A 16,108-nucleotide genomic window follows, 5' to 3' on the forward strand; every position below is an offset into this window, starting at 1 on the left:
CTGTCTGGATACAGAATTGGCTGGTCGACAGAAGACAGCGAGTGGTAGTAGAAGGAAAGTATTCTGCCTGGAAGTCAGTGGTGTTCCACAGGGCTCTGTTCTTGGGCCTCTACTCTTTGTAATTTTTATTAATGACTTGGATGAGGAGATTGAAGGATGGGCTAGCGAGTTTGCAGACGACACAAAGGTTGGAGGTATTGTTGACAGTATAGAGGACTGTTGTAGGCTGCAGTGTGACATTGACAGGGATGCAGATATGGGCTGAGAGGTGGCAGATGGAGTTCAACTTGGATAAATGTGAAGTGATGCATTTTGGAAGGTCGAACTTGAAATTTGAGTACAGGATTAAAGACAGGATTCTTGGCATTGTGGAGGAACAGCGGGATCTTGGTGTGCAGGTACATAGATCCCTTAAAATTGCCACCCAAGTGGACAGGGTTATTAAGAAAGCATATGGTGTTTTGGCTTTCATTAACGGGGGATTGAGTTTAAGAGCTGAGAGAGCTTGTTGCAGCTCTATAAAACTTTGGTTAGACCGCACTTGGAATACTGTGTCCAGTTCTGGTCGCCCTATTAAGGGAAAGATGTGGATGCTTTGGAGAGGGTTTAGAGGAGGTTTACCAGAATGGTGCCTGGAATGGAGGGCTTATCTTACAAAGAGAGGTTGACTGAACTCTGACTTTTTTCATTGGAAAAAAGAAGGAAGAGAGGGGACCTAATTGAGGTGTACAAGATAATGAGAGGCATAGATAGAGTTGAAAGCCAGAGACGTTTTCCCAGGGCAGAAATTGTTAACACGAGAGGTCATAGTTTTAAGCTGTTTGGCGGAAAGTATAGAAGGGATGTCAGAGGTGGGTTCTTTATGCAGAGTGTTGTGAGAGCATGGAATGCGTTGCCAGCAGCAGTTGTGGAAGCGAGGTCATTGGGGATATTTAAGAGACTGCTGGACATGCATATGGTCACAGAAATTTGAAGGTTCGTACATTAGGTTTACCTTACATGAGGATCAATGGTCGGCACAACATCGTGAGCTGAAGGGTCTGTTCTGTGCTGTACTGTTCTAATCGATGCTGGGTCCACTGCTTATTGACATCTGTATAAATGATTTGGATGTGAATAGAGGAAGAATGGTTAGTAAGTTTGCAGATGACACCAAAATAAGTGGTGTAGTGGACAGTGAAGAAGATTATCCAAGAGTACAACAGGGCCTTGATCAGATGGGCCAACGGGCTGAGGAGTGGTAGATGGAATCTAATTTAGATAAATGTGAGGTGTTGCATTTGATAAGACAAACCAGGGCAGGACTTACACATTTAATGGTAGGGTCCTGGTGATTGTTGTTGAACAAAGAGACCTAGGGGTGCAGGTGCATAATTCCTTTACGGTGGAATCGCAGGTAGACAGGGTAATGAAGAAGGCATTTGCACAGTTGCCTTCATTGGTCAGAATATTGAATATAGGAGTTGGGATGTCATGTTACGGCCGTACAGGACATTGGTGAAGCCACTTTTGGAATACTGTGTACAATTCTGGTCACCCTCCTGTAGGATGTTGTTAAACTTGAGAGGGTGCAGAAAAGGTTTACAAAGATGTAGCCAGCACTGGAGGGTTTGAGTTACAGGGAGAGGCTGAATAGGCTGGGGCTTTTATCCTAGGGTGGGGGAGTCCCAAACCTAGAGGGCATAGGTTTAAGGTGAGAGGGGAAAGATTTAAAAATGGACCTGAGGGGTAACGTTTTCACAGAGAGAATGGCGCATGCATGGAATGAACTGCATAGGAAATGGTGGAGGCAGGTACAATTGTAAGGCATTTAAAAGGCATCTGGATGGCTGTATGAATAGACAGGTTTAGAGGGATATGGACCAAATGCTGGCAAATGGGACTAGGTCAGATTGGGATGTCTGTTAGGTGCAGATGGGTTGGACCGAAGAGTCTATTTCCGTGCAATATGGCTCTCTGTCTATAATAGCTGTGTTTACCCTGAAGTACTTATTTTCCATGTCTTTTATTTAATGCAAATTTGTTAATATTTTCCTCAATGTGTTACATACTGCTTTGAGAAAACATGCTGTTATCTGCATTGTATCTGAGAATACAGTAATGTTGAGAACCTCTGCTTTATAATATGAATAAAATGATATAAAGTTGGGAGATGGATTATCCCCATTATATTTAATATTGTGTGGCATCAGTTACTTTTTTGAAAATGATTTCTTAATGATGTTTCACTCTGAATTTCTAAAACATGAAGACTGCAGTGCAGATCATGGTCATTCTCTCAATAGGAGATTATTGAAAAGCCAGTATGAAAGATTGAAATCTGGCTGTTTTTCTGCCACTTTAACTTTCCTTCTCTTTTGCATGCTCTGTCATTTGTTGGAGTTCTATTACTGAAGATCATTCAATATAATTGATTACTAGTATTAATTAAGCATGAATTTATACAACATTTATACAGAAAGAAAAGAAACTCAAGGAATCAAGGTTCTTGTTCAGTTTCCAATGACTCATGCCACAAATTTGCAGGCATAACCGTTAAGAACAGCAATTAATTTGGCTGCAAAATCCTCTAGCAGATGACTACTGTTCCAAGAGTTTATTTTCTTTCTAGCCCAGTGCTAATGCCAATAATTGCATCTCAGCATCTGCCCTTAAATGTAAAACTCAGAGTTAACCTGTTGGAAATTGTATTGTACAGTGTCTTGCTCAATGAGACACTTAAACTGTGGTCCTGATGAGTGATGATGCTACTTGAGATTATTTTCACAGATCAGTGGTTTATTTATTTATTTTTTATAAAATTTGCTGTTCCCCCACTTCACATTTAAATTTACCAGTACACTGATTTCACTTGGGCTTTAATGTCATAACACATTTACATCCTCATTTCATTGCTCTAAATATTTTTGTTTATTTCAATATAATATTTAAATATTTTGGTGAGTACTTTATTCTGTATCAACACCATATATCTGGAAGGTTGTGAGTCACTGCAGCTCAAACTTTTTCTTAAAGTCTTCTGATGACTAGATATCTGATTTTAATTGAAAATAAAAGCTGTAAAAATTAATTTATAGCAGCTAAAAGGTAAACCTCCTATAACAAACTCATTTCTAAATGACCTGTTGACCATCCACCAGCAGTTAAATTATATTTAAGACCAATGATATTGAACAGCTGTGGCATTTTTTTGTATCAGCATTGCAAAAGTACATTTTTGCCAGTCTTTGACCATGGAGCATCTTATTTTTTCAGAATTTTAAATGATTTATGAATTATCCAAATGGATTCTGTCCCTTGACAATTTTGTGTTCCAATAGATTCTCAGCCATCATTTCACACTTGACTGGTGTGTTAATTGGGATCCATCTGAGACAAACTGTACTATTCATTCCCCTTATCCTGTGTGGAAAAAGGCTTTTCTGGGACAGTGGTAGCGTCCCCACCTCTGGGCCAGAAAGGCTGGATTCCAGTGCTCCAGTGGTGTGTTAAAACATGGCTGAACAGGCTAATTGAAAATATCTATCCTCTATGAAGCCTGAGATAAATGTCAGTGCTGAAGAAATTTGGCAATTTACTTAAATGTTTTAAAGGTGTAAGCAGATGGCTTACAGTACTTGTTTCTGAACTGCAGTGAGGATCTTAGTTAGACTATTAAGTTGAATGGCTCTGATTACATTTTGTCGGCTTGTCTGTCTTCTGCTCACATCCATCGTACAGGTGCCCTTAAATTATCTGCTGTTTATTTGATTAGTCTGTGATTTACAGTACTTTTGGACATGGTCTGCCCCTCTGAACTAATAAACATTTATGACCTGGAAGAAATTTGTATGTCCACCAATTAACAAAGTCCAATTTAGAATAGATTGCAAAAAATATCTTGCATCTAACATCTGTATCTGTCAATTTTTTCTGTGCCTATCAGCCAACTGCAAATTAACTGGTGGTCTTTTGTACTTTTGCCTTGAGTTGAAAGTTAATTGACATAGATTATGATTGGGTTGTCATTGCTGTCACACATTATCAAATAAAAACAGTGAGTCCTAAGCCTAAGAAATTGTTCGCACCTACATCAGAAAACAGGCATTTATTATGACTTTCTAACTTCTGCGTGATATTCTGAGTTGCATAAAACCCTTTAGTTCTGTTATAATCTAATTGTTGTCATGGCTGTTTCCATCTGCTTAGCTAGATTTAACCCTAGGATAGTTAATTGCTTTATCGGAGTCTGTTTTTGTATTTCTGTTACCCGATAGCCTCTAAATGAGTCCTAACAGCTTACGTGAGAGGAACATCATTATTATTAATGGAGGGAGCAGCTGATGGCATTTAAAAGGTTAATCAGGCTTCCTGACCATGTAGCATTGTCAATACTGTGTGGCGCCAATTATTTTGGTTTGTGGAAGTTCTTTCACAACAAACCACTAACAGACTTTGTGTAAATTGCCAAATCATTAATAATTGAAACAAACACTTCACAACTAATTGATCATCTGTAATGTGTTTTGTAATCACTGCAGTTAGAGTTTTTAGCACTAATCAAAACCGTTTCCCATTGATTCTCAGTTGTTCTGGCTGGAGACTGCTGTATATTTTGTGTCTGAACTTGTGTTGGGGGGAGCTGATGCTGGTTTTAATTATTTTCCTTTTTTCTATGTCTCTCCAAAATTGATGCAGACACTCAAAACAGGACTGACCATGTTTGGGGAAGCAGTTGGACGGCTGGCTGGCAGCCTACCCTCGGGGCCAGTTGAGGATGAGGTTTCCACGCATAGCACATCCCGACGTAGCCCACACATTCCTGGAGTTGTCACAATCATTGATACTGAGACAGTTGGGGAAGGACAGGTAATATCAAAAGCCGTGAGTGTAACATTTTTGCCAGGACACCGGCATTATTTGGGTAATCAAAATCAGGGTGATTTGTTGTAAAGGTGATATTTTTCTTTCCAAAACAGAAACAGGTGGAGCATGGAAGAGGATGGAATTGTAATATAAATTCTTGTGCCTGCTTTTCCGTTGAAGAAATTTATTTTGAAACTTTTACAATTAATCAATGCTTGCAAGATATGAGGATAAATGGATAAAATAGACATCTAGTTTAAAAGGCAGATTGTGTCTGGTTTTATTTGTTGTGGAAGTTGAAATTAGTTCAGAAATGATCAACTTATTCAGTATCAAATGGGTAACAGTCCTAGTAGCACTGTCTTTAGAATTAAAAAAAAAGAGTTAATTGAGAAATATATATTGTCTTATCCAGTCTCAAGCAGTAGTGAAAATTCTAAGTCTACATGCTACCAATTAATGTAAACATCTCATGTGTAGTAATGGCTAATAGTAATGACAAAGGTTCCATTGTAGATATTACAGGCATTAGAACTAGCCACATGATCATTCTGTAAGGTAAACCAAAGCATGAGGTGCTTCTTGTGCAGTGTTAGTGTTCCTGTCAAAGCCCTGGGTTCAAATCCCCACCCACCTTCTCCACAGGTGTGTAATAACATCTGTGAACAGATTGATTAGAAAAGATCAAAACCAAAACATTGCAGATATTGGAAATCTGAAAAGAAACATAGAAGTTGAAAATACTTAGCTGGCCAGTCAGCATCTATGAAGAGAAAAGATAAGTTGCTATTTCAGATATGGGCCCATTTTTAATTTGCTGGTTCCGATGGTTTCAGCCATACACTTTTCCTGCTCATCTCTATATACTGGCCTGATCTTAATAGTCATTTTATGCAGTACAAATTAGAGATCTTACAGTCAATTAGGTGCCAAACAACTGCTTAAACTCAGGAAGTCAGTAATTGTTTTTGAATTATTGGAACTCAGAATGCCATTAATGTGGTTTCCTTTTAGCCAGCATCCAGTGGAAAAGCTGATAGTCTATTTCACCGCTTAATTGCTCTGAGCATGGAAACCTTATTCCATAAATTTCAGTTTATTTATGGCTTTTTAAAAGTAAGTTGCAAGGGTGCATGAGCAGAAAGGAGAGAGTTCCTATCTCAAATTCTGCTGAATTGATGAGCTGGACCATTGAACCAATGTGCAGTGCGAGTGCAAGTGTGCCATTAGATTTAATAAGTGAGGATTATCAGTGGAAGTGGTCTAGTAGTGCCAAGTACAAAAAAAAGTAAGAGAGTTTTCACCATACACTTCTGTCAATTATTAAATTTTCTTGTCATTAATTTACTATCTTGGGGTAAGGAAAGTGGAACTCAACACCCTTGTCACTACTTCACTTAGTTCTCGCAACTGTTTTAATTTACCACCTTCCCTATTAGTCCAAAAGACTGTCTGCATTTCATGAATTTTCTTCAAAAGACCTGTATTTTCACATTACTCCCTCCTTGTTCTTCCATCATTTTCCTGAGTCTATTGCCTGATGTTGATTCCATACTTTGAGAGTACAGAAATCTTTTGGTAACAAATCAATGCATGTACAGCAATAGCTCATGGAGAAGCCTCCAAAGAACCTGATGTTTCCCCAAATGACTGCTACCACTTTAAATCCTGTCTTCTTACAATTTTATATAAAAGTTGAGGTTGTGGGCTACCATACAATCTGCAAATGAACTAATGCTGTAAAATCCAGTGGGATCAATAGCACATTTATCTCGTGCATGCAAGACTTGACAACGTCTATGTCATTTTGTGGAGTACTTTTTCATGGAAAACATCAAAAACTCACTTGAATGCATTTTATCATCTGACATCCATGCACATGCATTTTTGAATCTGAATCACTGGGTACTTATCGGAAGAAGGAAATTGGCAAATGTATTTCACAGTCTGTAATGCAGAAATGCTGACAACCATTTGTAATACTGCCTGGATTTGGACGAAATATGGATTTTACCAATCTGTATAATTTGCTTCACACATGGATCATGTCATATTTTGACCTGCCACTCTTATATATAATTAGGTTAAACTCTGCCAAGCTACCTCTAATTTGGCTTATAAGGAACAGACATGGGTTGGAGGTAATAGAAAGTCCAATTTCATTTGATGTGTTCTTGCTGTCTCTCATACTCATTCACAAAAAAAATTAAAGGGGCTGCTTATCATGTAGGACTTCTTGAATTGGGAACTTTACTGAATCCATTATTGAAGAATAGCCAGATATACAATTATATAAAAGGAGTTATTAATGGTGAAGATCTAATTTAGAGAAAAGTAACTGCTATTACGCAATGAATGGCAATATCATTTTTTAAATTATTGGGATTTGCTACCTCTTTGAAAATTGTCCTATTGTTCCTCTTAGCAATAAGCTGTCCCTCCTTCATATACCCCCTGCTGAAGTGTGAGGCTGTGGTCTTATGGTAATGTCACTGGATTATGATCCAGAACCCCAGAACAATGTTCTGGGAACATGCTTTTTGAGTCCCACCATGGCAAATGGTGAAATTTGAGTTAAATAGAATCTGAAATAGAGAGCTGACCTAATGACAATTATGTAACCACTGTCAATTGTGAAAAAAAACTTAGTTCATTGAAGTCCTGCAGGGAAGGAAATCTGCGTTCTTACCTGATCTGACCTCTGTCTGACTCCAGACCTGCAACAGTGTGGTCGACTGTTAATTAAGGAAGGGCAAAAAATGCTATTCCAACTTAGTGTCTGATAAAACTTTAGAACTATTAGAACAGCGAAAATGCCAAGTGAAAATAATTTTGGAATTCTGGAACCCCAAACTAAAAATAGAGAAAGCTGGAAATACTCATGCAGTCAGATAGTACCTGTGGAGATTAAAAAAGATAACATTTCATGACCTATAATCAGTTCTGACACTTATTATAAACAAACACTTTTAGTCACTTTAGCTTTGTTCCCCCATTTTGTTCAACCTTGATGACAACTTCCTCTATAGAGTGTTGCCCCAAGTAAAATGTATGGAACAGAATGGAGTACAAGTTAGGATGTGTTTCCACACTTCTGAGTTTCATGTGCATTAGTTATTGATCTCTTTGATTATGTATTTCAGTATCACTTAAATTCATCTGAAACTTTGAGGTAGATGGAGCATCATATATTTTTCAGACTTACTACTGCATTTCCAAACAGCTCTTAGCTGTGGTTCACTTGGGGAGCACCCTTTCCTTTGAGGCAGATGGTTATGGATGAGAGTCATTCTGCTGAAGTGCCTTAATATTCAAAGCTGTGGACTAAGAACTTGTCAGTGGGATTAGGTGAGATAGTTGTCTCTCAGCCAGCGCAATGTAATGCACACATCCTCCTGTGCTGTTTCTTCTGCATTTATATGTCTTATTTCAGTAATTGAGTACTGTTTCTAGGTTGACGCTCTATTGCAGTACTGATTGAGTGTTGCATTGTCAGAGATGCTACCTTTTGGATCAATTGTTCAAAAAAGACCATCTCTCAGTTCAGTGGATGTAAAACCAGCTCATGATGTTATTTGAAGAAGAGCGTGGCATTTTCCTAGCAGCTTGTCCAGCATTCCTCCTTCGAAGAACTCTTTCAAAGAAATGAAATAACTTGTCACATATCTCATTTACTGTGGTGTTCCAACAGCTGCCACACTTGTCTGCACACAGCTGAAGCCAATGGTCAAGGGCAATGCTTGAAATAATTTTTCGTTGAAATAATGCCAGCTGTGCACTGTACTGAATACTATAGTATTGGTGACAGTTGAAGGGTTAACAGCTCCATTGTTCGGATGATGTTATCCCTAATTGAGGTGTGTCAATGAGCTGCTTTCCACGGTTCAGTTCAGGAATCTTCCTTGATTAACCCTTCAGAGGTATTATGAAAAGGTGTCAAACTCCAAAATACTGGACTTAAGATAAACATAACAGTACTGGATTGTGTGTTCTTCAGTTGAGGAAATAGCTTCATGTACACATTGGTATTAGAAAGGTCTGAGTCTCAAACCATACTAAAAACAATTTCAACAGATATATTGCAGGGATGTATTTTGTTGAAGGACATGACTCAGGCCTCTTACAGGGTGTGCATGCTGGAAATATAACCCAAAGCATCCTCCGTTTTTGTGAAAAATTATGCCTCAATTTCTAGTTTGCAGTGCTTGCAAAACAACTAAACTTTTAAAGGAAATTGCAGTTGGAAAATGCTGCTAAATAGAACTTTGAATTTTCAGTAGTCAATGCAAAATGAGGAAATGCTACTGAATATTTACATGAGAGTGGCCAGACTTTATTCCCAAGATCTTTCTGATCTCCTTACATTTATTTGGTGGCCATTTTGCACACATCATAATGAGAGAAGTTAGAGCCTTTGTACATGTGCAGGTGCATTAGAAGATGTGTAAGTTATAGTGAGGGACTTGAAAAACTAAGACTATAATCACAGGGTCAGAAGTCACATGACACCAGGTTATACTCTTACAGTGGACTATAACCTGGTGTCATGTGACTTCTGACTTTGTCCATTCCAGTCCAACACTGCCACCTCCACACCATATGATCACAAGGACATAGAAGGTTACGTACGATTTATAGAAATGTTCAACATTCAAAAACATAAATCATAAGGTTACTTTTGCTGGATTATGAAACAAAACAGCATAAGTTTAGCATTTTTACTGGAAGCACAAAGGCGAGCATCAAAAGATTTTTTCATGCAAAAGTTGAATGTGTTATTGCAAACGCCTGTTGTTGCTGAGTCAGGAGTAAAATTTAAGAATCAATTAAATAAATGCTAAGCAAAAAAATGCTAAGGAGTACAGGAAAGGACAGACAAATGAAATTAAAATGAATGGATTTTGTGGAACTGGTAAATACACTGTGGACTGAATGGTTTTCTAGTGCTGAGATTTCTGTGATCTATAAGAAAGTTTCTGAAATGTTGTGCACTGTACACCTCATATTGCCCTGATTTTGGGGATTCTCTTGTAACATTAAGTAGTTTGATAGTTGCATAAACTGAACTTCAGTCAGAGCTGAAGCCGTTTAAATAATGGATGTGTTTGGTTGAGAAGGAGCTGTGATAAAGTGGTTGTCCCATATCCTGTTGGGGATTGACAGAGGTTTATTAACGGAAGGTTGGCAAAGTGCTGTCACCTATATTCAAACTTTAACTTTGGATAGAATATTGCTTTGTCTGGTTGTTTTGATTCCTTGCATTCTCAGCCCCCTACTGCACTCCCTGTACAATGATGACTGTGTAGCCAAATTCCGAATGAACACCATCTACAAGTTTGTTGATGACACAACCGTGGTAGGATGGATATCAAACAACGATGAGTCGGAATACAGAAAGGAGATAGAGAGCTTGGTGTCATGGTGCAATGTTAACAACCTCTCTCGCAATGTCAGCAAAACAAAAGAACTGATCAATTCTTTCAGAAAGAAAGGAAGAGAACATGCCCTCACCTACATCAATGGAGCGGAGGTTGAGAGGTTTGAGAGTGTCAAATTCCTGGGAGTGATGATAACTGACAACCTGTCCTGGACTTCGCACGTAGATGTGACAGTCAAGAAGGCACAACCATGCCCCTTCTTCCTTAGGTGACTTAGGAAATTTGGCATGTCCAAATTTTACAGATGCATCAAAGAGAGCATACTATATGTGTGCAGAACGGCCGGGTATGGCAACTTACCTGCCCAGGACTGTAAGAAATTACAGAAATTGTGTGCACAGCCCAGACCATCACGGAAGCCAACCTTCCATCAATGGACTCCATTTACTCTTCTCATCATCAAAGACCTCTCCCACCCTGGTAATGCTCTCCTACAAACTCTTGCATCAGACAGAAGATACAGAAGCTTGAGCACACTCACCAGCAGGTTCAAGGACAGCTTCTTCCCTACCATTATTAGACTGATGAATGGACTCTCTAACTTCAAATAATGTTGATCTTGTTAACGTTGGTCTTGTTTCACACAGCTCCTGTACAGTGTAACCTGTATCACTGTCTAAGCACCCTATGATTTGTATGTCCTTGCTTACTATGATTTGCCTGTACTGCCTACAAACAAAACTTTTTAAATGTTCATAGGTACACATGGCAATAAGTCAAATCAGGACTTGGATTTTCAATCACGAGTGAGCTCTGTAGGTGGTGAAATTACTTGAGCAGTGAGGACGGAATTACAATTGAGAATTCCGAGCAAAGTTACTGACAGTTCTGTTAGATCATTGCATGGCTTTATGGAATTCTATAATTAAAAGAATATTCCCCTTGTGTGAATACCTTCTGTGAAAACCGGAACGTGAGTCTCAGTCAAGAGATTGCTATGTAGCTTCTCCCAAGTTATACTTTTTTTTGCATCCTCCTCCAGCAGATTGCACACAGTATACAGACATAACATAAAACTGCAGCACTTTTTAAATGACCGGCAGAATTACATTGCTCAGCGTAATATCGTCTTCTTGGCTTCATTAAAGCAGCTCTGCTTTTTGTCAGAGACGTTTTTTGTCTCCGATAAATGAGTCAGACTGAGCAAAGGGGCTGGTTTGTGTTTTGTACAAGGCTGCAGTTGAAAGCAATGGTGTATGATAGTTAATGTCACAATTGGATTGACTCATTGCATCAGCCTTTGTGTAGTGATTTTTTACCTTAGTTATGAATATGATTATACGCATGAAATTGGAACTTCTTCTAACCTGTATATTTTAGTAACACATTCAATTTGACTTCTTTGGTGATTTTTCTCATTCTTCTTTTTCCTCCTTCATTTTGTTGCATTTGTCCTCTCTTCTTAATTTGAGTAAAATGCCCTGAGTCCACGTACAGTATTTCCCTTGTAACTCCTTTGAATAGATTCCTGGTTTATTTTGTATGAACTAATCATGTTTTGGGCAATTGTTGTGCACTAGATTTAGCCTCAGAAACCCTGGTTGTGGAGAGAAAACAGATACAGTTCATGCTCTTTGTTCTATTTCAGAATGTCAGGTGGTGAAGGATAGAATCTGAGTCAATCTTTACACACTTATATGCTTTTATTTACAGTGACACACATTACGAACGTGCACCTCCTAATCCAAAAGTTCTAAATTTAGACAAATGCTAATTGTACTTCATTTTAGGCGCCCATTAGTAATTAGGTCTGTACTGTAAGGGGCACTTTTACTCGGCTGCAACAGAAACAAAACAACTTTAAATAAAACTTAACATCTTAAGTCGGAATGTGATTTCTCAGGGTGACTATGCATTACAGCAACCATGAAGCGCATTCTTCTAGATATGAGTTCTACTCAATTATGCATGTAGCTCTCTCAACCTTCTTTTTTGTTTGGAAATACACATTCTGTGGATTAACTGTGAACCTTCCATAGTTAAGTAGCTTGTTGACACACAATATCCAAGCTTATTATTTACAAAATGACTGACTAGAAATATACAGAGGGTTCATAGTGGCTATAGAATTAGATGGATTGCATGATTGTGACTGCCTGCTCCTGATGACTTTCTCCTCAGGGATAGCCAGGCTGCTACCATGAAATTGTAGTTTGTATGTCTCTTGTACCCATGGATTTTATTTTCTTGGAATGTAGTACCAATGCTGCAGTGACATTTGATTTCATGATTCACCAAATTGAATTAATAGACCTCTGAATCATGTGATAGTTACCTTAAATATGGGCAGAAAGGCATATACTCTCCTTCTCATCTACTGCTGTTTACAATTTTCAAGTCTTTTTGTGAATGTTCTGCAGGACCTTTGAACCATATTATCTCATGTTGGGTTTGCGTAATGATATACAGCTGCACGTTAATGTGATAGAGTCATGCAACATGGAAATAGACCCTTCAGTCCAACTCGTCTGTGCCATAGGCCCATTTGGCCCATATCCCTCTATTATATACCCATTCAGATAACTTTCAAATATTGTAATTGTAACCGCCTCCACCACCTTCTCTGACAGCTTTTTAAATCTTTCCTCTCTCACTTTAAACTTGTGCCCTCTTAGTTTTGGATTCACCCACCCTACAACAAAGACCTTGGCTATTTACTCTATTCATGCCCTCATGATTTTATAAACCACCGTAAGTTCACCCCTCAGCCTCCAATGCTCTAGGGACAAAAAGCCCAAGCCTATTCAACCTCTTCCTATAACTCAAACCTTCCAATCTCAGCAGCATCCTTGATAATCTTTTTTGCACCCTCTCAAGTTTAACAACATGCTTCTTATAGAAGGACAACCAGAATTGTACGCAGTATTCTAAAAGTCGATACTCCAAAATGCAATTTGTACATGCAGTTTGTGTCTTCTGTTTAGTTACTTTGCCTATAAAATTGGAGCTGCAGTGAATTTAACCTGATTTATATTGATCAAAAATTTTTGAAGAATGCATAAAGCAAATGAGCAGACCCAGTAAGTTTTGGAGCTGAACCAAAAGGAGTCAAATTGGATGAACTGCATTGATATTTTTCCAGTAACCTGAGCTCTTCCCAAACTCTGTTGCCCATATCCTAATCCACACCAAATCTTATTCACACAGCATTCCACTAATCACTGACCTATATTAGTTCTTACTCTTTAAAGACGATCATTGAATCCCTTAAAAAATTCTCCTTAATTATAATCCCTCCATAGCTTTACACTTCTCTCAAACTCTGTAATATTTTCTTTCCCTTCAATCCTCTGAGATCTCTACTGTCTTCAGTTCTGATATCTTGCATGTCCCAAATTGTAATTGCTGTGCTGTTGAAGGTTTAAATTGTGCAGACCTTATTCTCTACAATTTCCTTGTTAAACCATTCCAAGTCACTTCCTTCTTTAAAGATGCTACTTAAAGTCTACTTTTTTGAGCAAACGTTTGGTCATCTGTCCCACTTCTATGTAGTTCCTTGGAATGTTTTACTAAAATAAAGTCACTACATAAATGCAGGCTTTTGTTGGTATTTTGACGATGCTATGGCTTTAAGAGATGTATTTGTCCTTTTTTTTGTGAAGGTACCGAGCGGTCTGCTCCAAAGCCAATAAAGTAAGCAGGTTGTGTGGCCTTGGGGTGTTTTTAAAAGTTAGAACAATAAAAGCAGCCTGAATTGGGGGATGGTGGGGCGGGAAAGTGTGAGAGTAAATCTCTCAGAACCAGGATTTTTTTTCTGGTTTTAACCTTCAGTAGCAGTTGCTGGGGTCTTGCAGTTGGATGTGGAAGCTCTTATTTCTTTCTCTAAAAGCTGGGGTTCTCTTTCTTTTGCTAGAATTGCATGTGAGACAATCTGTTTTACTGAATTTACCTTTGCCAAAGGGTGTGTTTATAGTTTGTTACTATATTATAGCAGTTAATTAGTAATTGTTAATATGCATATTATTTTGTTAACCATTTCAATAGAGTTATGGTAAAGTCAATTATTTTCCTTTATTTTATTTTGTCTGTATTTTAATTATAGTGTATGAATAAAGTGTGTTTTGTTTCAAGCCTGGTAGTTTGACTAATTGAATTACATCTGGAATACAACGCCTTACAGTTAACTTTAAAATAAAAAAAGTTAGGATTGAGACTATCTTGTTAATATATTTTGAGGGGGTTCAGTCTTATCCATAACAATATTGAATGCCTATTCTGTCAGACCTAGATTCACATATGGAGTGATGTACTAAATGGATCAATGTTGTGTCACGCTGTGTCACTTATTGTTCCTGATGTATATAAATGATATAGAAGAAAATTTGGGAGCAGTGAGGAGCAGGGGAATGATAAGTAATTTTACAGATGACACAAAAATTGGTCTGAGGATTGAAGGTCTTAGGTTATAGGAGGATATGGACGGATTGTTCAGATGGGCACCTCAGTGGCAGGTGGAATTTAACTCTGAAAAGTGTGAAGTGATGCATTTTGGAAAAATAAACAAGACAATGGAGTACTCAAGGAATGGCGAGACTCTAGACAGCTCAGAGCAACAAAAGAGATTTTGTGGTGCTTGTCCATAGATCCTTGAAGGCAGCAGGAGAGGTTTATAGGATGGTGAAGAAGGCATATGGGATACTTGCCTTTATCAGTCATGGCACGGATTATAAAACAGAGAGGTCATGTTGAAGCTGTATAAAACTTTGATTATGCCACGGCTAGAATACTGTGTGCTGTTTTGGTTACTTCCCCAAAGATAGGATGTGATTCCACTGGATGGAGTGCATAGGAAATTCACAAGGATGTTGCCTAGGTTGGAGCAGTATAGCTATGAAAAGAGGTTAGATAATCTCAGGTTTGTTTTTAGAGCGTGGAAGGCTGAGAGGGGATCTGATTCACAAGTATAATAATATGAGGAGCATGGACAGGTTAGAAAGCATCTGTTCTCCTTAATTGAAGGGTCAGAAATAAGGGGACATGTTTACCGAGAAAAGCACTAGCTTTAGGGGTGAATTTGAGGAAAATGTCTTTCACCCAGAGGTTGGTGGGAATCAGGAACGTGTTGCCTGGAAGACTAGTAGAGGTGGGAGGCCTTACAACCTTTAAAAGGTACATTAATGAGCACTTGAAATGTCATAGAATTCAAGGTTATGGGCCAGATACTGGAAAGTGGAACCAGTGTAAGTTGAGGGTAGTTTTTTGTCAGTACAAAACCTGATGGGCTAAAGGGCCTCTTCTATATTGTATGGTTCTGCACTTCCTGGAGGTATTTCAAGGTTGTTCCCGTTGCATGAATCACTTTGTCACTTATTGTGCAGAGATGAATATCGCAACCTACAACAACAGGTATGTGCATTTTTAGAGCACCTTTAATGGAGTGAAATGTTTTAAGTCACTTCATGGGCGTATTTGTCAGCAAACAAAATTGACATCAGCCATGTGAAAAAAGGGACAGGTGATTAAAAAGTTGGTCAAAAAGATAAATTTTAATCTTCTTAGAGTATGAGAAAAAGAAAGATTGAGGGGTTTAGGGAGGGAGTTCCATAACTTCACATTCAATCATTTGAAGACATGATCAACAATAATAAAACAATGGAAATCTGGGAAATGCAATTGGTTATTTTAAGAGGATGGCAGAGATCTCAAATGTCTGTAGGTCTGGAGGAGGTTACAGGGGTAGGGAGGTGAATATGGATCAGATTTATGAATGCTGATAATGTGTTGCTGGAAAAGCGCAGCAAGTCAGACAGCATCCAAGGAGCAGGAGAATCGACGTTTCGGGCATGAGCCCTTCTTCAGGAAGGAGGAAAGTGTGTCCAGCAGGC

The 16,108-nt window shown here is 38.4% G+C and overlaps 1 protein-coding gene across 3 annotated transcripts in view; it reads left to right on the plus strand.

Annotated features, from left to right (window-relative positions):
- Nucleotides 1–16,108, plus strand: part of bcas3 (BCAS3 microtubule associated cell migration factor) — a 1,214,579-nt gene that overhangs the window by 319,242 nt on the left and 879,229 nt on the right. For all 3 annotated transcript variants that reach the window (XM_043718098.1, XM_043718095.1, XM_043718097.1), the window contains exon 12: nt 4,678–4,848. In XM_043718098.1, coding sequence (XP_043574033.1) covers nt 4,678–4,848 — 171 coding nt within the window. The remainder of the gene's footprint in view (nt 1–4,677; nt 4,849–16,108) is intronic.

This window comes from Chiloscyllium plagiosum, chromosome 28 (assembly GCF_004010195.1).
Source record: "Chiloscyllium plagiosum isolate BGI_BamShark_2017 chromosome 28, ASM401019v2, whole genome shotgun sequence".
NCBI classification, from domain to species: Eukaryota; Metazoa; Chordata; class Chondrichthyes; order Orectolobiformes; family Hemiscylliidae; genus Chiloscyllium; species Chiloscyllium plagiosum.